Genomic DNA, 22,978 nt, shown 5'->3' on the forward strand with positions numbered 1-22,978 from the left:
TCTTTGGTGCTAGCAAGAACCTGGAGTGCAAAGGAATGACAGAGATGCTCTTCATCGTTTGAAAAGAAGCTCATTCGAGAAATCCCCAAATATCAAACTCTAACCCAAACTCTGAGAACTCATCTAAATGGTGCCGTTGTCGGAAGCTGAGCTCATGTACTCCACGGTGTGCTCGCTGCTATCCGACCCATCACTCCACGACACCATGGCGCTGCGGCGGTGACGGATGTGGCGACCAAGAACAGAGCGAGAGCGAGCGGAGAGCGAGAGATGCGCAAGCGAGGAGTGAGCAAGCAGAGTGGATAAGGAGCAACGGTTCACGCTTTTGACTGCTAGGACCGAACGGCAATGACGACGCCGTCTAACGCCGTCTGCTGGCTGTCGGGATGGCCTAGAGTGCCGCGTAGGCGAAAAACGGGCCCTACCTGTTATAAACTCACTTAACACGGCCCGATCCGCCGATCAGTGGTTTTTGTAAACAAAACACAAAACGTGGTGCTTTCTACAGTGAATCTGTATCCTAGTGTTTTTCGCAAATCTAGCCTTCAAAATGGTGGTTTTATGCAATTTACTCTTGAGGAGGAGAACTTGTTGATTCATCAACCGTTTACCCACTAAGTTGGGTTCGGGGAGGGAAATTGCAATATGCTTTGGAGCGTTTGCAACTCTTTTCTTCTGCCGATTAGGCTTAGTTGAGCCATCGGCCTCTACTGCTGCACCACCTTGCGCAACCTTAGATGCCTTTGCAACTTCCTTTGTTGCTTTCTTTGCTGCCTTCCTTCTGACTTTTTCTCCAGGAAAGCCATCATGTCTTTTTAAACAGGGAGGATCAGGAATTGCATTTGGTTCAAGAGGTGGGCGAATAAATACATGAGTGGGAGCCATTCCAGGTGTCTGAAGATCTTGCCATGGCAGTGAGTAAATGCGAATTTCAGAGCATACTAGGGATTGACATATCTGAAATAATACCATCTTGTAGCCCAATATCTGCGAATTTTCTAAAGCAATGCTTCGTGTCATCTGCATTTACTTTATTCCCCCAGTTCCACTTCCACCCCTTCCAGAGTAAAGAGGAGATAAGGATTCTTCTATGTTCCCGCAGCTGAGAGCATCTCCAACAGAAGTACTATATGAGCGTCGCGCGGTATAAAAACTGTTTTTAGCGCGTGCGGACCCAGTTTGGAATCTTCAGCAGCCGTACAAAAAGCGCGCGCTATAACTAATGTAACGCGCACATCAAAAAGGCATCGCGCGCAGCATATTTAGTGCGCCCAGTCGCGTGCATTATAAACTCTGGGCTGCTGCAGATGGGACCGCTTGATTGGGACCGTTGGACTCGCGCGCGCAGCATATTTTACAGCGCTTGTTGAAGAAAACGTCTTCTAGCGTCCTAAAAAAATCTACTTGCGCGCTGTAAACCCATTTTTTAGGCGCCGCGCATTGGGCGGCTGTTGGAGATGCTCTGAAGAAGCTTTTCATGATGCTCACCTGCGTCCTTGCATGCACTGTTGTCCTTCATTCTCCGGTTGCAGAGCACGCCACAGTTGCTTTACCGGCTGTCGATGAAGTGCTGTTCACGCTGGCCACCACCGTTCATGTCCATCAGCTACTAGCTAGCAGACCTGTCTGTCCAGTTCCCACGCTTCAGACCCCCGTCTTTATATAAGGTCGTCTTGACCTGTCGCCGTGGATCATCAAGTCGTCGAGCAGGGGGAGCCGGCGTAGTGAATATACACACGTGAACCCAACCCATTTCCCACTGCCGATGCCGATAGAAATGCAGTCCAGCTCCTGCCCAAGCAAGCAAGCACCAAACCAAAGCAGCGCGCCGGAGGGGAGTCGGGGAGGAGCAGGGGGGAGTCAGGTCCATGGACCTGCCAGCGAAACGGGGCTGGCTTCCGCCGCTCAGATCGACGGGTCCCGCGCTGGAGGCAGGGGGCGGAGCGGTAGAGGAGCCGGGGCCTCGGAGCAGGAGGCCGACCCTCGGGGCTCTGCTTCAAGCCAGGGTTTCAATCGACCTCGGAATCCACAAGCTCGATATCGATGGAGATGAGGACAGAATCAGCGCGCTCCCCGACGACGTCCTCCTAGAAATCCTAGAGCGCCTCGACGACATGCGCGAGGCGGTCCGCGCCGGCGCACTCTCCACGCGGTGGCGGCACCTCCCCCACCGGCTCTCGCACCTGGTCCTCGACATCATGCACTTCGGCTTAGACACTTCGACTTCGAGGGCCGACCTCGGGGGAAGTTCTTCGGCGGTCGAGGCCATGCAGGCGTACACACGCGCGCTGTACAGGTCACTGTCTCCGTGTCCTCCTCCGGCTGGCTGCAAGCGCGCTATCAAGACCCTCATCCTACGTTTCTTACCTGTGACGGACCTGACCTCCATAGGCCACGCCGTGGAGGACGTTGTCAGCCACGGTGAGACTGAGTTTCTTGGATTTTACATCTACTCGCCAGACCGTTATGGTCGGGAGGGGATCATGTCCTTCTCCACCACCTGCCCAGTTGCCTGCCTTTCGGTGGCTCACCAAGCTTACGTTCCTTAACCTTTCGTTGGTCAATTCTGACATCAACAAGCTCATTACTGATTGCGGTAGGCTCAGAATCCTCACCCTGCTTTCCTGCCATTTTCCGGGCTTTGAGCTCAAGATCGACGCGCCATTCTCCGGGCTCCACGAGCTCTACTGCGTAAACTTCTATTTGGGCATCGGTCGAGTTGATCGATGTACCCAAACTTACAGAAGTGTGGTACCAAGAATCTGAGGGCCACGGAATCCCTCTGGTGCGGTTCGGCCACGTTCCGCAGCTTCGCCATGTGTCCCTCCTTTGTCGTGCCACAGACTCTGGTAGGCGATTGGCACTGAGCGAGTATCTACCAGGGACTGCCAGGAATTTTTCTGAGTTGCATCTCCATTTTGCCTGCCAAATGGTGAGTTAATTTCGATGTGCCACATGAGTTTTTGTCCGCGTCTAAATATTGTATGTTTTTCTTCTTTTCCAACAATTTCATCTTTCGACCCGCAAAAAAAAAACAATTTCATCTTTCTATTTGTGTTCCTCTTCTTATTGCAGATCTGGATTCATATGGAACATCCGAAACAGCTCACTGCTACATTCAGAAACCTGACCAATGTGCGAAAAGTGGCTGCAGAGGCCGAGCTCCACTGAGTTCTATATACATTTCTCAGCCAAAATACCTTTTCCATAACTCAAAAAAATCTGAAAAAATGTTTTCATGTAGACATATACTTAAAGTATACGTGTACAAATTATCATAAACATATGTATTCATATGTGATGTATACAAAAAAGACAAATACACAGATTGAAATACGCTTTTTCTTTGTTGTATTTGTGTCAGATTTTTGTCTTTTTTGTGTAGCACGCAAATGATCAAATTAGTTACTGAAAATTTATACATACTTAAAAAATATGCATATGTATTTGTACAAAAAAATTGGCATTTTTTGAAACTTTTAAATATATTTTGATTTTTTTTGGTAAAACGGGCTCCTTGGAGCCCGGTCTCTGCGACGCCTCACTCACCAATGTGGAACTTTTTGGTATCTTTCCGGAGTATGATCTGAGCTGGACCATTTTTTTCCTTGAAGCTGCACCTGCACTGCAAAATTTCAGAGTACGTCTAATACTTAATCTTCTCTAATTTAAAATTTAAATGGCAAATACTTTAACTGCATCGTTCTTGTTCCTATGTTTTCCTGCACGGGCTGATTGCGAGTTTAAGTGTAACATGTATTGTTTATTTTCTATTTCCATGCATGAAGTTGTCTCGAGAACGGCATTTGTGTACGGACTGTGCCATGAAGACCAATGTAGTGTGGGAGCCATCCAAGGATTTTAAGCACCTGAACTTGAAGTTGCTCCGGATGTCCGGGTTCGAGAACGAAGACAAGGTGACAAACTACATAAGGCTAGTCATGGAGCAAACTGTGGAGTTGAAGAGAATCGAGCTGCATGGTGAAAACCCATGCAAGAAATGCGATGCCATTGACCCGAGGTCGAGGAGACCCCTGGTAGATGAAGCTCGTAGGCGTCGGATTAAGGAGAAACTTGCACATGAGTCATCCTCATCCGTGGAGATAATAATACTCCCTCCGTTCCAAAATAAGTGTCTCAACCATGATACAATTTTGTACGAGACATTTATTTTGGGACAGAGGAGAGGAAGTAGTTGATGGATCTGGTCAAGGAATGCAGCTACCGGAGTGAAAAACTAAAGACTGTATAACTACTAGGTACTGATAGCCTGACAATGTGTGATTGCTGTGGACCTCAGAGAGTAGCTAAATTATGTGTACTGCAGTTTGGATGCATGCTTTTCTTTTCACTACTTGCCTAGTGTATTTTGATTTGTTCACCTGCTTCGGCACATAGTAGCCGGAAACGGGGAACGGTGGGTCGTCCCTCGATCCGGATTCACCGACCCGGAATCAGATTCGGAAACAAGGGTTGATTCGTAAGATTCGATGCGGATTCGGCGTTTCCGCAGCCGGATCGTCGATTCAGGTTCGGTGACTCGACAGCCTTGGTTCTTGAATCGATCGAGTAAACAAAAGATCAGCCATATCAATCACGAACTCCTCGTTTTACTCTCTGCCCCGTTCTTTTCCACTCCCCTAAATAACTCCTCGTTCTGCTCTCCAATTACTCCAAGGCTGCTAATAAATTTTCCATTGGGAAAGAGATGATGTATTTTAGTCTTCATGAATCGATGATGCAACCAGTTGCTCCCAGCCCAGCCAGTTCCCTGTATAAGTACTCCCTCGGTCCCTCCCAGCCAGTTGCTCCCCGCCGTAAAGATTCACGTTCCTCGTTCCATGGTACCGTACCGGATTCATCGTACCGGAATTGATTGGATCACGTTTCCACTTTAGAAAAATCGTTCTAGAGATGTATACCCTTACTGTATCCTATTTTTTTCAGCCCCCGACTCTCGTCCCCCGTTCCCGTTCCTCGTTCCCACCGTACCAGAAACATGACAACTATGCTTCGGCATCACTCAAATTCTTAACTTCTTAGGAAACCTTGTGCCTTCTGAATTTATGTGTTAACGTCAACTCTGAATAAAGAGGTACGGCAATGTATGCTGATCTGTGCACCCTCTGGAGGGTGTCGTTCAAATTATTTTGCCGTTCTCTTTCCAGAATATGACTGACTTTGGGAGACCTTGTGGTAGGCATTCAAAAGTTGTCTGCATCTACCTGGACAGGGCATTAAAAACCTTGTGACTGACTTTGGGAAACATTGGGCTTATCGTCATGGTCATAAGTGCTCACAGTAATGGTATTCTTCATGGGATCACTCTGTGACCAAGAACAATGCGCTTTGCTTTCAAAATCGTAGGAGCTCGTTAGGTTGCTAAACTTGATATAAATTGGAATGCTAAATTGCATTTTGTGTGAGGTAAATCATGAGATGTGTCCATGTGGTTCTCATCAAGTTCTTCCATGTGGTTTTATTTTGAACCAGATTCAGCGCATTTATAATGCAAACGGGAGAGTGAGGTGAGTTGGCCCTCGTGATCCAATGAGCCAAAAATAAGAAGGAAAAAACAAAATTACATTTAAATTTTCCAAAAAAGTTGAAAATAATCCTACTAGTACACAAACATTTTCTTTCTTTTAGTATATGAATTTCCGTTTTCATACAATTCGGAAGCTAGTTAGGTGACGCCTCCCCAGTTCTGTTTGACCAGATTTGGGATGGCTGTCCAGATTTCTTCGTCACCTTCTTTCTTGGTACCGTGATCTTCTTTCTTGGTAGCGCAATCTGATCTTGACAGCCGTGAAAACATCTCCTCCGCGTCGCTCTCCCGAGGGCGACTCGGGGGCGACCTAGGGTTCCCTCGCGCCGCCACCTCCCCCTTCCCCTCCTCCTCGCCGCTGCCGGAGGCGATCGCCGGGGCCCCGCGCGGCTGTCGATGAGGTCGGTGGCGAGGCCTCTGGCCGCTTCCTTTCGGTGGTGAGGGCCCGGATTTGAGGCGGCGGCCTCGCTGGTGCGGACGGCGCTCCTCCGGCGGCAGGGAGTGCTCGTCGGTGAGGTTGGCCGGGTCCCCTCGGCTGCGCAGGCAGCGAGGTCCCGGTGGGCGCTGGTCGTGGCGCGGGGAGGCCCCAGGCTCCCCTCGTCAGATCTAAGGCGTTCTGGTCCGCTCGGGATGCATGACCTCCGGCCGGCCTGGATCTCCGACGTGCACACGCCTGCTGATGTTGTGGCTGGTTCGGAGGTGGCGGCAGGGTGCTTGGCCGGGGGAAACCCTTGGCCGCCGGTGGCGGTCACGGCGTCGATGGCGTCCCGGACGCCATTCCCTCCTTGGTGGCGGCGCCGAGGCTCAACTTCCCCTGCCTCCCCCCTACCCCTGCACTCGGGTGAAAACCCTAGCCCCGGTGGCTAAGCGGTGGCGGCGCCACAGCGTCGTCACCTTCTTGAAGGCGCCGACTTGGGCATGGGGATGCTGGGCGTGTACGGCGAGCTTGTCTGGTTCCTGGTGGCGGCCCGTCCGGCCGTATCTCCGATGGGGACCTCGCACTTCCTTACCATGTACCTGCCGTGGTGGAGCGGTACTTCATCTCACACATTGATGGCGGCTGAGATCGGTGGCATGGCGCTGTGGAGGCTCGGCGTCCGATGCACGGAGATGGACTCACGCAGGAGGAGGTAGCTGTCTGGCGTCATGGTGACGTCGATGGCAGAGTGGCCAGACAAGGTAGAAGCCTCAATATAATCTGACGACGGACCTGTGGAAGATGGCTGCGACGACACACGAGTGCGTCTGACTGGATTGTGCCCCAGACCCGGTATGTGGCTCGGCTGGGGCTTCCGGCTTTTGATATTAGGTTTAGGTGAGTGGTTTGGGTAGTGGCCCAGCTAGCATCACTTCATTATATGGATAGGAGTAGCGGCATATGTTGCCAAGATGGTAGATTCAGGTATGTTGTTTGTAATACTTTGTAAGGTTCTTGAGAATAATCAATAAAATGGGCGTATGCATCTCCCAGATGCAGAGGCCAGGGGTCATCGTCCTTTTTCAAAAAAAAAATGTCTCCAATAGAGGACTTCTAGGAAACTGTTTAGCAACCTAACGAGCAGGTGGACAGGTGGAGCAGTTTTTGAGCGGAGCATCAGTGAAAATGTCAGCAAATCTATAAAATGTGTCTACTGATTCTTCATCAACCATATCAACAGGAGTCTATTGACTCGGTGAGCGGTTTTCTTAAATTTCCCTTCTTTAGCTTTGCAGCTGATTCTTCGGGAGGAGCACTTGTTGTCATCAGCAGTTTACCCACTGAGTTGGGTTCAGGGTGGGCGATTGCAATATGCTTTGGAGCGTTTGCAAACCTTTTCTTCTGCCGATTGGGCTTAGTTGAGCCATCGGCCTCTAGCCCTCTACTGATGCACTACCTTACGCAACCTTAGATGCCTTAGCAACTTCCTTTGTTGCTTTCTTTGCTGCCTTCCTTCTGACTTTTTCTCCAGGAAAGCCATCATGTCTTTTTAAACAGGGAGGATCATCAATTGCATTTGGTTCAAGAGGTGGGCGAATAAATACATGATTGGGAGCCGTTCCAGGTGTCTGAAGATCTTGCCATGGCAGTGAGTAAATGCAAATTTCAGAGCATACTGGGGATTGACATATCTGAAATAATACCATCATGTAGCCCAATATCTGCGAATTTTCTAAAGCATATGCTTCGTGTCATCTCCATTCTCACGAGGAGGTGTTTCATAACCTTCATCTTCTGCACAGTCTAGAGCAGTACCAATTGTTCGGCTGAGTGGTGTCCTTTGCGAATGGCTTTTCTGAAGAAATTCTCATTTTATTCTCTGGCTTATCAGTTGTCTAAATTGGATGCTTCACCAGCCCCCTCTCTTCGAGCTCATGCCAGATTCTGCTAGAGACTCAACATGCGCGCTAGAGTAGAATCACCTGGAAGACTGAAATCATTGTACCTGTGAAGAATTAGATGCGAGCAAAATCGGCTACAGCCACAAGCGCGCATAGCTTAATTTGAAGAAAATCATTTTAGCTGAAGACTTTGAAATTTGTTCCTTAAGATGAATTCACTGGGGAATTAAATGATTGGTGAAGACTTGTACAATACAATTGTTGCACAAATGAGGTACTCCCTCAGTCCCCAAAAACTTGTCTTGGATTTGTTTAGATACGGATCTATTAGACACATTTTAGTGTTAGATTCATCCGTATCCAGATAAATCTAAGACAAACTTTTTGGGACGAACACTCAGTGGATAATTTTGCAAGAAAGGAATAGATCCGAAATGGGAAAATGCTTTAAATCTCGCCTAAAAACAACACTTTGTCTAGGATTGACTTAAGAAGAGATCAAACGTACTGTAAGAAAACAAAAGAAAAGTTACCACAAGATGAACCTATGAAATGCTACTTAAGGAAGACAAGGAGCACGCAGATCGGTTCATCCTGCCCTAACTCGGCGAGGACCACCAGCTACGGTGACGGCGGAGGAAGATGATTCGCGGTTGATGAGGAATGCGGCGCCGGCTAGGGTTCTTGCGAGAAAGATAGAACTCGGGGCAAAAGAGGAGAATTTTTTTTCTAAAAATATTATTTGTTTTTACAAAATCTCGAAGCTACGGTTCGGATTTAGTAAATTTCAAATCTATGCCCCCATCGTCCTCTGTTGGGCCAAAGACATCCTCTTCTTCCTCGCGTGGGCCGAAGAGTTTGTCTTTCTTTGGGCCGAAGAGCTCTTTTCGCCACATACAGTGGCCGAAGGGTGAGTCTTAGTTCAACTCATGAACGAAAAGGCTACTACCTACATTGCCCCATGCAAAAAACACATCCCCTTTGATTTGGAGCTTTTCTTACACATCCCCTTTGATCTGGAGCACTTCTTGCCAAACCTTCGCACCAGTTGGACTGTATCGATGACAAAAATCTATTTAGTAGTTTGAATTGTACATCGTAACGAAAAGGCTTTCGCCCCGCTTTATATATAAAGCACCTATCTTCAATCACCCAGTACAAACACACGCCGCCACAACACACGCACACACTCGTGGCAAGATACATAGGCGCTGAGCGCAGCAGCACCACCCCTAGCACTACCGCCGCGAAGAGATGATGCCACATATGACGAACCATGGGCTCCAAAGCAGCGCCTTCAGGACGGGAACGATGCCGGAGCGTCGCCACCGCCCGATCCGAGGATCAGAATTTCCCCTAGAGCCGCATGACCGGCAATGAGAGCCGCGACGACGCCTTCAAGAAGGGAACGAGCTTCGCCGCCGTCGGTCTGTCCGAAGAAAGAACAGGTTTTCACCCCGGCCAACACTCACCGCCACCCAATGCCACACCCCGGCTACCACGCCGCCCACACGGCCATGGCCACCGAGCAGCACCAAGCAACGGGCTCTGCCCAAGAGCACCGCACTGCCACTACCAGGGCCGCCGCCCCGGCATCCAAGACCTAGACACCGCCTCACCCGAGACCCGCCGCTACCCCAACCAAAGAGACGAGCGAAAAGGTCCCACCTTTCGCACCCCTGGGCGACCCCCAGCGTCGTGACCCAATAGGCCGGCCAGAATTGGCATCCATCGGCCCGTCCTGCAGCCCCGAGCACGAGACGAGCTCGGTCCTGCAGCACCGTGAGGGGGAGGAGGTCAGTCCTGCTGCACCGTGCGCGAGACGAGCTCGGTCCTGCTGCACCATGCGCGAGACGAGCTCGGTCCTGCCACACCGGGCACGAGACGAGCGATGGACCGCGGCTGGGAGAGGGCCAGCCCTTCGATGGAAGTAGTGTCCGGATGATGAGGAGGAGGGGCGAAGGTCGAAACGGTCCGAATGTGGACAAGCCGACGCCGGAGAAGTCGGCCACCGCCGCAATCGGAGCCACCGAGCCACTGTGAAGCCGCCACGACACCGGGAGGCCACCACCACCGAACCTCCCCGCGCCACTACCCACGGCCAGAGCAACGGCCACGCCCGGCCGCTGCCCACCCACGTTGCCCGGCGAGCTCCAAGCGTCGGAGCCGCCGGACACGCACCACCGAAGCCACACGCCGGAGCGCTAGCCACCACCACAGAACAAGCGCGTCCACGCCCTGGCCAACACCACTGGAAGCCCCCACCACCCCACCGGAGTAGCATAGCCACCAGCGGCACCACCACCACCACCTTAGCAGGGCCACCAGCTGTCCCTGCCGCCACCACCAACCAGCGCCGATTAGTCTACACCGACCATCACAAGCCTACATCATGCTTGGTGAAAAGTATTCCAATCACTCTCACACATCTACACATTTAGATGCTGCCAATCTCATAGACATTATCTCTCATCATATTCTTGTTACGGACCGCGCTCGCCATGACCCTTGCCATCTGTGGACATTCGACGGATGTTGCCAACTTCGGCAATAATAATGATATGACAAGGGGCAATGTCTAGGATATTTGTTGCATCTAGATGAGAACATGTGTGTGATTTGGAAAAATCTCTAACCATGGATGATGTAGGCTTGCGGTGATCAATATAGATTGAAAGGCGAAATTCGTCCTACACAATGCACAATTCAAGTTGTTCTTCATTTGAATGGATTCTACTCTTCGATGAGGTTTTGGTGACGTGAAAGTTTGATTGGAAGGAGTTGTGGTGTATAGGGCAGGATGGACACGAGACTCTTTAGCCTTCTTGGGAAGGAAGACCCACTCTTCCGCTTTCATGCGAACCAAGAGTGATATTCAGCCCAAAACAAGGACGAAAATGGCCTCTTTGGCCCAATAGAGGACGACGGGGCATATATTTGAAATTTGCTAAATCTAAACTATAGTTTTGTAATTTCATAAATAATAATAATATGAAAAAATCAAGAGAGGAAGGACGTGACTAAGGGAAACTCCAATGGGGCAACTCATTTCGTCCACCCGCGTCCGTTACTGTCCACGGGGACAAAACCATGGCCCAACACGGCGACGCAAACAGAACGATGTCCGTTTTGCTGTCCGGTGTGACCCATTTTCAGCCCAAATTTGGGTTGGGTTTGCATCCGCGTAGACACGCCGTGAACGCATGTGTTGTCATCCCCTCCCACCACTAGCATACCATCTCCACCTAAAAGCACAAGTGCTCCCTGGGTGATTTTGGTAATTAATGTCAACATATCTCTTGTTGGACTAATGCTTCTACCTAGTATATTTCAGATAAGTTCAACAATGGAGTGGCATGGACTAGAGGATGCGGAATCCCTTGAAGATGCTGAGGACAAAGGATTGGCTCAAGCTCAAAGCTCAGGACTTTACATTTTCTATTTTAGTGATCCAAGATCACATTGAGTCCATAGGAAAGCCAATACTATTAAGAGGGGATGAGGTGTTCCTTAATGGCTTGCTTGCTCAAAGTGCTTAGTGATATGCTCCAAAGCCCTCAACCACTTTCTCTTATCCACATATGTCCCAAACCAAAAGTCAAACTCGGCCCCACCGAAACTTTCTATCTGGCGCCACCGAGTTCACTTGACATAGCCACTGCCAGAAACCCTAATCAATTCGGTCTCACCGATTGGGATCTCGGTATCACCGAGATGGGATTGCAAACTCTTTGTCACCTATTGCAATAATTTCGGTCTCACCGAAATATGCAATTGGTCCCACCGAGATTGCAATGCAAACTCTCTGTTTCCCTTTCGTAACGTTCCGGTCCAACCGAGATGAGCGAATTGGTCCCACCGAGTTTTCCTGACCAACTCTCTGTTTGTCTATTACCAAAATCGGTCCTACCGAGTTTGTGTAATCGGTCTCACCGAGATTAGTTATGCCCTAACCCTAACGAAATCGGTCCTACCGAGTTAACATATCGGTCCCACCGAAAACCCTAACGGTCACATTATGAACCAAATTGGTCCTACCGAGTTTCAGGATTTGGTCCCACCGAGTTTGGTAAATTGTGTGTAACGGTTAGATTTTGTGTGGAGGCTATATATACCCCTCCACCCACTCTTCATTCGTGGAGAGAGCCATCAGAACATGCCTACACTTCCAACATATATTTTCTGAGAGAGAACCACCTAGACTTGTGTTGAGGTCAAGATATTCCATTCCAACCACATAAATCTTGATCTCTAGCCTTCCCAAGTTGCTTTCCACTCAAATCATCTTTCCACCAAATCCAATCCTATGAGAGAGAGTTGAGTGTTGGGGAGACTATCATTTGAAGCACAAGAGCAAGGAGTTCATCATCAACACACCATTTGTTACCTCTTGGACAATGGTGTCTCCTAGATTGGCTAGGTGTCACTTGGGAGCCTCCGTCAAGATTGTGGAGTTGAACCAAGGAGTTTGTAAGGGCAAGGAGATCGCCTACTTCATGAAGATCTATCCGAGTGAGGCAAGTCCTTCATGGGCGACGGCGATGGTGGGATAGACAAGGTTGCTTCTTCGTGGGTGGAGCCCTTCGTGGACTCGGGCAACCGTTACCCTTCGTGGGTTGAAGTCTCCATTAATTTGGATGTATGATAGCACCACCCCCCGGAACCACGGATAAAAAATGTCCGTGTCTCCAAATTACGTTTGCACACTCCAATCCCATCCCTTTACATTCTTGCAACTTGCATGCTTTACTTTCCGCTGCTCATATACTCTTGTCATGCTTGCTTGATATGTATTGTGAATGTGTGAACTTGTGCTAAAACTTCACTTCAACTTAAAGAATTTAAAAACTGCAAGTTTTCTTACTAAGAGTCTATTCACCCCCCCCCCCTCTAGACACCTCTTCTCGATCCTTTCAATTGGTATCAGAGCATTGGTCTCCATTGCTTTGGTTTAAACACCTTTGGAGGAAGATGGATGTGTCTACATTGGGGAGTCTTAGACATAGAGTGCCTATTCTTGATGGAGAGTTCTTCCATGACTGGAAAAATGAGATGCTTGAGATTTTCAATGAGTATCATTTGAACAAGTACATTACTAGCCCTTGTGCACCTCATGTTGATCATTTGCATCCTATCCTTGATGAGTCTATTGACATGATCCGCAACTTTAGAACTGTTAATCTTATCACTAGAGGCTTGCCTAGAAACTTGATTGGATGTTTGCCTACTCTTGATTGTGCCTACACTATATGGAGATTTCTTGAGAAAAGATTTCCAAACTATTACTTGCAAAACTTAGATGAAATTCTTCATAAGTCTATTGCCTTGAGTAAGATGAATTCTAGTGATCCTAAATTTGGTGATTGTCTGTTTGATCTTACCAATCTCATGCGTGCGAAAGCAGATGTTGGAATCATTAGCAATATCATATCCGAAGCTATTAGAATTCATAAAGATGACTATTGTGATCATCATTTATCTAATGAATTACCCTCTCTAGGAATTGATCAAATACAAGATGATGTTGAACATGGATACTATGATGATGGTGATGATAGTGACTATGATCTTGACGATGCGATGAGACACTTTGGTCTTATGGCTAATCTTCGCGGCTACATGGCTGGAGGAAAGGAATGGGTCCTTGATAGTGGATGTACTAACCATATGACCGGAGACAAGGATATGTTTCGTGAGCTTGCTGAAAACGATGGCCCTCGAAAGTATGTCACTTTTGGTGATAACTCAAAGGGTAAGGTGGTTGGCCTCGGTAAGGTGGCCATCTCACATGATAGCTCCATACAAAATGTCATGCTCGTTGAATCTCTTGGGTACAATTTACTTTCAGTATCTAGACTTGTTGATTTCGGTTTCAATGTCCTATTTACTAAAGTAGTTTGCCAAGTGTTTTCAAGAGACAATCATAAAATGGTCTTTACCGGTATACGTAGAGGTGATCTTTACATTGTCGATTTCACTAAAAAGGCTCAACCTAGAACTTGCTTAATTGCTAAATCTTCTAAAGGGTGGTTGTGGCATAGAAGGCTAGCTCATGTGGGCATGCGAAATCTTGATAAGCTTATTAAAGGTGATCATATCCTTGGAGCAAAAGATGTTATATTTAACAAGAATAGACTTTGTAGTGCTTGTCAAGCATGAAAACAAGTTGCAGGGAGTCACCCCGTGAAGAACATCATGGCCACAAGAAGACCGCTCGAGCTAGTTCATATGGATCTCTTTGGTCCCAATGCCTACAAGAGTCTTGATGGTAACTCATTTGGTCTAGTCATAGTCGATGATTTTTCAAGATTTACGTGGGTGTTCTTTCTAGATGATAAATCGCAGGTCCAAAAGTTCTTCAAAAACTTCGCTAGGAAGGCCCAAAATCAATTTGAAGTGAAGATCAAGAAGGTTCGGAGCGACAATGGAACGGAGTTCAAGAATGCAAATGTGGATACCTTTCTTGACGAAGAGGGGATTTCACACGAGTTCTCGGCCACGTACACACCTCAAAAAAATGTAGTTGTTGAGAGGAAGAACCAGACTCCTATTGAGATGGCAAGAATGATGCTTGATGAGTACAAGACTCCAAAACACTTTTGGGCGGAAGCGGTTGAGACAGCTTGTCATACAACAAATCGCTTGTATCTTCACAAGCTACTCCGCAAGATGGCATACGAGCTCCTCACCGGTAACAAACCCCAAGTTGGATACTTTCGAGTATTTGGCTCAAAGTGATACATTCTTGATAAGCATCGTCGTCCTAAATTTGCTCCTAAATCTCATGAAGGTTTCCTACTTGGTTATGGCTCAAACTCTCACACTTACCGTGTCTACAACAATTTCACCCGAAAGGTTGAAGAGATGGTAGATGTGAAGTTTGATAAATCTAATGGCTCGCAAGTAGAGCAATTGCCAATTGATGTAGGAGACAAAGACCCTTCAGAAGCAATCCAAGACTTGTCTGTTGGCAAGATTCATCCAACGGAGGTGAAGGAGAGTACCTTGTCCGTCCAAGTGCAAGCTTCTACCTCACGACAAGGTGAACCAAGAGTTGACATGGGAGCATCCACGAGTGGGACACACCAAAACGAAGAAAACGAGGACGTACACCAAGATGAACCTCATCAACCTCTTTCTCCACCACCACAAGAGAACGACAACGTCAACAATGAAGAAGTCCAAGAAGAAGAACAAGATGAAGAAGATGTTCCACCCCGAACAAAGCAAAAGCTCCCACGAGTTCGAGCAAGAGTCGCCAAAGACCATCCCGTCGAGCAAATCTACAATGATATCCAAACCGGGAGAATCACTCGCTCTAAAAATCGTTTGGCTAACTTTTGTGAACATTATTCATTCATCTCTAGCATTGAACCTATGAAGGTTGAAGAAGCATTGGAAGATCCGGATTGGATAAACGCCATGCATGAAGAGCTACACAACTTTGAGAGAAATCAAGTGTGGACATTGGTCAAGAAGCCCGACAAAAACCACAACATCATTGGTACCAAATGGGTGTTTTGCAACAAGCAAGATGAAGATGGACAAGTTTCGCAACAAAGCATGTCTCGTCGCCCAAGGCTACACTCAAGTCGAAGGTATGGACTATGGTGAGACATTGCCCCTGTTGCTAGACTTGAGTCCATTCGCATCTTACTTGCTTATGCTAATCACCATGATATCACCTTGTACAAAATGGACATTAAAAGTGCTTTTCTAAATGGTGAAATAGAGGAGGAAGTTTATGTTAAGCAACCTCCTGGCTTTGTCAATCCTAAGAAACCTAATCATGTTTACAAACTTCACAAAGCTCTTTATGGTCTTAAACAAGCTCCTAGAGCATGGTATAAATGCTTGACCAAGTTCCTTATTGAAAAAGGCTTTGAAATTGGAAAAATAGATTCTAGTCTTTTCACTAAAAGGGTTAATGGAGAACTATTTGTGTGCCAAATCTATGTTGATGATATTATATTTGGTTCGACTAACGCTCTCTATAGTGAGAAGTTTGGAAAGCAAATGTCGGAGAAGTTTGAGATGTCTATGATGAGTGAACTCAAATTCTTTCTCGGTTTGCAAATCAAGCAAACTAAGGAAGGTACCTTTGTCTCTCAAACAAAGTACACCAAGGACTTATTCAAGAAGTTCAATATGCAAGAATGCAAAGGTATGACTACACCCATTGTTGGGGAATGTAGTAATTTCAAAAAAATTCCTACGCACAGGCAAGATCATGGTGATGCATAGCAACGAGAGGGGAGAGTGTTGTCTACGTACCCTCGTAGACCGGAAGCAGAAGCATTAGCACAACGCAGTTGATGTAGTCGTACGTCTTCACGATCCGACAGATCCAAGTACCGAACGCACGGCACCTCCGAGTTTAGCACACGTTCAGCTCGATGACGTCCCGCGAACTCCGATCCAGCAGAGCTTCACGGGAGAGTTCCGTCAGCACGACGGCGTGGTGACGATGATGATGTTTCTACCGATGCAGGGCTTCGCCTAAGCACCGCTACGATATGACTGAGGTGGAATATGGTGGAGGGGGGCACCGCACACGGCTGGGAGAGATCAACTAATCAACTTGTGTGTCTATGAGGTGCCCCCTGGCCACGTATATAAAGGAGTGGAGGAGGGGAGGGCCGGCCCTCTCTATGGCGCGCCCTCGGGGAGTCCTACTCCCATCGGGAGTAGGATTCCCCCTTTCCTAGTAGAACTAGGAGCCCTTCCAAGTAGTAGGAGTAGGAGGGAAGGAAAGGGAAGGGAAAAGGAGAAGGAAGGAAGGGTGCGCCCCCCTCCCTAGTCCAATTCGGACCAGCCCATGGGGAGGGGTGCGGCCACCCTTTGAGGCCTTTCTCTCCTTTCCCGTATGGCCCATTAAGGCCCAATACGAATTCCCATAACTCCCCGGTACTCCCGAAAATACCCGAATCACCCGGAACCTTTCCGATATCCGAATATAGTCGTCCAATATATCAATCTTTACGTCTCGACCATTTCGAGACTCCTCATCATGTCCCCGATCTCATCCGGGACTCCGAACTCCTTCGGTACATCAAAACACATAAACTCATAATATAACTGTCATTGAACTTTAAGCGTGCGGACCCTACGGGTTCGAGAACTATGTAGACATGACCGAGACACGTCTCCGGTCAATAACCAATAGCGGAACCTGGATGCTCATATTGGCTCCTACATATTCTACGAAGATCTTTATCGGTCAAATCGCATAACAACATACGGTGTTCCCTTTGTCATCGGTATGTTACTTGCCCGAGATTCGATCGTCAGTATCTCAATACCTAGTTCAATATCGTTACCGGCAAGTCTCTTTACTCGTTCCTTAACACATCATCCCGCAACTAACTCATTAGTTGCAATGCTTACAAGGCTTATAGTGATGTGCATTACCGAGTGGGCCCAGAGATACCTCTTCGACAATCAGAGTGACAAATCCTAATCTCGAAATACGCCAACCCAAGAAGTACCTTCGGAGAGACCTGTAGAGCACCTTTATTATTACCCAGTTACGTTGTGATGTTTGGTAGCACACAAAGTGTTCCTCCGGTAAACGGGAGTTGCATAATCTCATAGTCATAGGAACATGTATAAGTCATGAAGAAAACAATAGCAACAAACTAAACGATCAAGTGCTAAGCTAACGGAATGGGTCAAGTCAATCACATCATTCTCCTAATGATGTGATCCCGTTAATCAAATGACAACTCATGTCTATGGTTAGGAAACATAACCATCTTTGATCAACGAGCTAGTCAAGTAGAGGCATACTAGTGACACTCTGTTTGTCTATGTATTCACACATGTATTATGTTTCCGGTTAATACAATTCTATCATGAATAATAAACATTTATCATGATATAAAGAAATAAATAATAACTTTATTATTGCCTCTAGGGCATATTTCCTTCACTCTCCCACTTGCACTAGAGTCAATAATCTAGTTCACATCACCATGTGATTTAATACTAATAGGTCACATCACCATGTGATTAACACCCATAGTTCACATCGACATGTGACCAACACCCAAAGGGTTTACTAGAGTCAATAATCTAGTTCACATCGCTATGTGATTAACACCCAAAGAGTACTAAGGTGTGATCATGTTTTGCTTGTGAGAGAAGTTTAGTCAACGGGTCTGCCACATTCAGATCCATAAGTATTTTGCAAATTTCTATGTCAACAATGCTCTGCACGGAGCTACTCTAGCTAATTGCTCCCACTTTCAATATGTATCCAGATTGAGATTTAGAGTCATCTGGATCAGTGTCAAAATTTGCATCGACGTAACCCTTTACGACGAACCTTTTTATCACCTCCATAATCGAGAAACATATCCTTATTCCACTAAGGATAATTTTGACCGCTGTCCAGTGATCTACTCCTAGATCACTATTGTACTCCCTTGCCAAAAATAGTGTAGGGTATACAATAGATCTGGTACATAGCATGGCATATTTTATAGAACCTATGGCCAAGGCATAGGGAATGACTTTCATTCTCTTTCTATCTTCTGCCGTGGTCGGGCTTTGAGTCTTACTCAGTTTCACACCATGTAACACAGGCAAGAACTCTTTCTTTGACTGTTCCATTTTGAACTACTTCAAAATCTTGTCAAGGTATGTACTCATTGAAAAACTTATCAAGCGTCTTGATCTATCTCTATAGATCTTGATGCTCAATATGTAAGCAGCTTCACCAAGGTCTTTCTTTGAAAAACTCCTTTCAAACACTCCTTTATGCTTTGCAGAATAATTCTACATTATCTCCGATCAACAATATGTCATTCACATATACTTATCAGAAATGATGTAGTGCTCCCACTCACCTTCTTGTAAATACAGGCTTCACCACAAGTCTGTATAAAACTATATGCTTGGATCAACTTATCAAAGCGTATATTCCAACTCCGAGATGCTTGCACCAGTCCATAGATGGATCACTGGAGCTTGCATATTTTGTTAGCACCTTTAGGATTGACAAAACCTTATGGTTACATCATATACAACTCTTCTTTAATAAATCCATTAAGGAATGCAGTTTTGTTTATCCATTTGCCAGATTTCATAAAATGTGGCAATTGCTAACATGATTCGGACAGACTTAAGCATAGATACAAGTGAGAAACTCTCATCGTAGTCAACACCTTGAACTTGTCGAAAACCTTTTGCGACAATTCTAGCTTTGTAGATAGTAACACTACTATCAACGTCCGTCTTCCTCTTGAAGATCCATTTAATCTCAATGGCTCGCCGATCTTTGGGCAAGTCAATCAAAGTCCATACTTTGTTCTTATACATGGATCTCATCTCAGATTTCATGGCCTCAAGCCATTTCGTGGAATCTGGGCTCATCATCGCTTCCTCATAGTTCATAGGTTTGTCATGGTCAAGTAACATGACCTCTAGAACCTGATTACCGTACCACTCTAGTGCGGATCTCACTATGGTTTACCTACAAGGTTCGGTAGTAACTTGATCTGAAGTTACATGATCATCATCATTAGCTTCCTCACTAATTGGTGTAGGAGTCACAGAAATAGATTTCTGTGATGAACTACTTTCCAATAAGGGAGCAGGTACAATTACCTCATCAAGTTCTACTTTCCTCCCACTCACTTCTTTCGAGAGAAACTCCTTCTCTAGAAAGGATCCATTCTCAGCAATGAATTACTTGCCTTTGGATCTGTGATAGAAGGTGTACCCAACATTTTCTTTTGGGTATCCTATGAAGACACACTTCTCCGATTTGGGTTTGAGCTTATCAGGTTGAAACTTTTCCACATAAGCATTGCAACCTCAAACTTTTAGAAACGACAACTTTGGTTTCTTGCCAAACCACAGTTCATACGGCGTCGCCTCAACGGATTTAGATGGTGCCCTTTTTAACGTCAATGCAGGTGTCTCTAATGCATAACCCCAAAACTATAGTGATTAATCGGTAAGAAACATCATAGATTGCACTATATCCAACAATAGTACGGTTATGACGTTCGGACACACCATTATGCTGTGGTGTTCCAGGTGGCATGATTTTGTGAAACTATTCCACATTGTTTTAATTGAAGACCAAACTCGTAAGTCAAATATTTGTCTCTGCGATCAGATCGTAGAAACTTTATTTTCTTGTCACGATGATTTTCCACTTCACTCTGAAGTTCTTTGAACTTTTCAAATGTTTCAGACTTATGTTTCATCAAGTAGATATACCCATATCTGCTCAAATCATCTGTGAAGGTCAGAAAATAACGATACCCGTCGCAAGCCTCAACACTCATCGGACTGCTTACATTAGTATGTATTATTTCCAATAAGTCAGTTGCTCGCTCCATTGTTCCGGAGAACGGAGTCTTAGTCATCTTTCCCATGAGGCATGGTTCGCCAACATCAAGTGATTCCAAAAGCCCATCAACATGGATTTTCTTCATGCGCTTTACACCAATATGACCTAAACGGAAGTGCCACAAATAAGTTGCACTATCATTATTAACTTTGCATCTTTTGGCTTCAATATTATAAAATGTGTATCACCACGATCGAGATCCAACAAACCATTTTCATTGGGTGTATGACCATAGAAGGTTTTATTCATGTAAACGAACAACAATTATTCTCTAACTTACATGAATAACCGTATTGCAATAAACATGATCCAATCATATTCATGCTCAACGCAAACACTAAATAACATTTATTTAGGTTTAACACTAATCCCGAAAGTATAGGGAGTGTGCGATGATGATCATATCAATCTTGGAACCACTTCCAACACACATCGTCACTTCACCCTTAACTAGTCTCTGTTCATTCTGCAACTCCCGTTTCGAGTTACTATTCTGAGCAACTGAACTAGTATCAAATACTAAGGGGTTGCTATAAACACTAGTAAAGTACACATCAATAACATGTATATCAAATATACATATGTTCACTTTGCCATCCTTCTTATCCGCCAATTACTTGGGGTAGTTCCGCTTCCAATGACCAGTCCCTTTGCAGTAGAAGCACTCAGTTTCAGGCTTAGGTCCAGACTTGGGTTTTTTTCACTTGAGCAGCAACTTGTTTGCCGTTCTACTTGAAGTTCCCTTTCTTTCCCTTGGCCCTTTTCTTGAAACTAGTGGTCTTGTTAATCATCAACACTTGATGCTCTTTCTTGATTTCTACCTTCATCGATTTCATCATCATGAAAAGCTCGGGAATCATTTACGTCATCCCTTGCATACTATAGTTCATCAAGAAGTTTAGTAACTCGGTGATAGTGACTAGAGAACTTTGTCAATTACTCTCTTATTTGGAAGATTAACTCCCACTTGATTCAAGCAATTGTACTACTCAGACAATCTGAGCACATGATCACTGGTTGAGCTATTCTCCTCCATCTTGTAGGCAAAGTACTGTCAGAGGTCTCATACCTCTCGACACGGGCATGAGTATGAAATACCAATTTCAACTCTTGGAACATCTTATATGCTCCATGGCGTTCAAAACGTCTTTGAAGCCCCGATTCTAAGCCGTTAAGCATGGTGCACTAACTATCAAGTAGTCATCATATTGAGCTAGCCAAACGTTCATAACGTCTGCATCTGCTCCTGCAATAGGTCAGTCACCTAGCGATGCATTAAGGACATAATTCTTCTGTGCAGCAATGAGGATAAACCTCAGATCACGGACCCAGTCCGCATCATTGCTACTATCATCTTTCAACTTAGTTTTCTCTAGGAACATATCTAAAATATAGGGAAGCAATAACGCGAGCTATTGATCTACAACATAGATATGCAAATACTACCAGGACTAAGTTCATAATAAATTTAAGTTGAATTAATCATATTACTTAAGAACTCCCACTTAGAAAGACATCCCTCTAATCTTCTAAGTGATCACGTGATCCAAATCAACTAAACCGTAACTGATCATCACGTGAAATGGAGTAGTTTTCAATGGTGAACATCATTATGTTGATCATATCTACTATATGATTCACACTCGACCTTTTGGTCTCTAGTGTTCCGAGGCCATATCTGCATATGCTAGGCTCGTCAAGTTTAACCTGAGTATTTCTGCGTGTGCAAAACTGGCTTGCACCCGTTGTAGATGGACGTAGAGCTTATCACACCCGATCATCACGTGGTGTCTGGGCACGACGAACTTTGGCAACGGTGCATACTCAGGGAGAACACTTTTATCTTGAAATTTAGTGAGAGATCATCTTATAATGCTACTGTTATAACTAAGCAAAGTAAGATGTATAAAAGATAAACATCACATGCAATCAAAATATGTGACATGATATGGCCATCATCATCTTGTGCCTTTGATCTCTATCTCCAAAGCATCTTCATGATCTCCATCGTCACCGGCATGACACCATGATCTCCATCATCTTGATCTATATCAATGTGTCGTCACATGGTCGTCTCGCCAACTATTGCTCTTGCAACTATTGCTATCGCATAGCGATAAAGTAAAGCAATTATTTGGCACTTGCATCTTATGCAATAAAGAGACAACCATAAGGCTTCTGCCAATTGTCGAATACCTTCAACAAAACATGATCATCTCATACAACAACTTATATCTCATCATGTCTTGACCATATCACATCACAACATGCCCTGCAAAAACAAGTTAGACGTCCTCTACTTTGTTGTTGCAAGTTTTACGTGGCTGCTACGGGCTGAGTAAGAACCGTTCTTACCTACGCATCAAAACCACAACAATAGTTTGTTAAGTTGGTGCTGTTTTAACCTTCTCAAGGACCGGTCGTAGCCACACTCGGTTCAACTAAAGTTGGAGAAACTGACACCTGCTAGTCACCTGTGTGCATAGCATGGCGGTAAAACCAGTCTCACGTAAGCGTACGCGTAATGTCGGTCCGGGCCGCTTCATCCAACAATATCGCCGAACCAAAGTATGACATGCTGGTAAGCAGTATGACTTATATCACCCACAACTCACTTGTGTTCTACTCGTGCATATAACATCAACGCATAAAACCAGGCTCGGATGCCACTGTTGGGGAATGTAGTAATTTCAAAAAAAATCCTACGCACACGCAAGATCATGGTGATGCATAGCAACGAGAGGGGA

General features: G+C 45.8%; 1 protein-coding gene across 2 annotated transcripts; it reads left to right on the top strand.

Moving 5' to 3' along the window:
• Positions 1 to 1,543: 1,543 nt before the first annotated feature.
• On the top strand, positions 1,544 to 4,329 carry LOC123150691 (uncharacterized). Of its 2 annotated transcripts, XR_006475305.1 has the most exons (3): positions 1,544 to 2,932; positions 3,076 to 3,640; positions 3,789 to 4,329. XR_006475305.1 is itself a non-coding variant. In XM_044570523.1 (2 exons), the coding sequence occupies exon 1, from the start codon at positions 1,869 to 1,871 to the stop codon at positions 2,547 to 2,549; it is 681 nt and encodes a 226-aa protein (XP_044426458.1). In that variant the 5' UTR covers positions 1,544 to 1,868; the 3' UTR covers positions 2,550 to 3,640; positions 3,789 to 4,329. The 2 variants fall into 2 exon arrangements, 1 of the variants encoding a protein (XP_044426458.1); XM_044570523.1 differs by having other exon boundaries at positions 1,544 to 3,640.
• The last annotated feature ends 18,649 nt before the right edge of the window (positions 4,330 to 22,978 follow it).

Source organism: Triticum aestivum, chromosome 7A (assembly GCF_018294505.1).
Source record: "Triticum aestivum cultivar Chinese Spring chromosome 7A, IWGSC CS RefSeq v2.1, whole genome shotgun sequence".
Lineage (NCBI taxonomy): Eukaryota > Viridiplantae > Streptophyta > Magnoliopsida > Poales > Poaceae > Triticum > Triticum aestivum.

Coding starts and splice junctions, on each gene's coding strand:
- LOC123150691 (XM_044570523.1), top strand. CDS start 1,869: ATGGACCTGCCAGCGAAACGGGGCTGGCTTCCGCCGCTCAGATCGACG.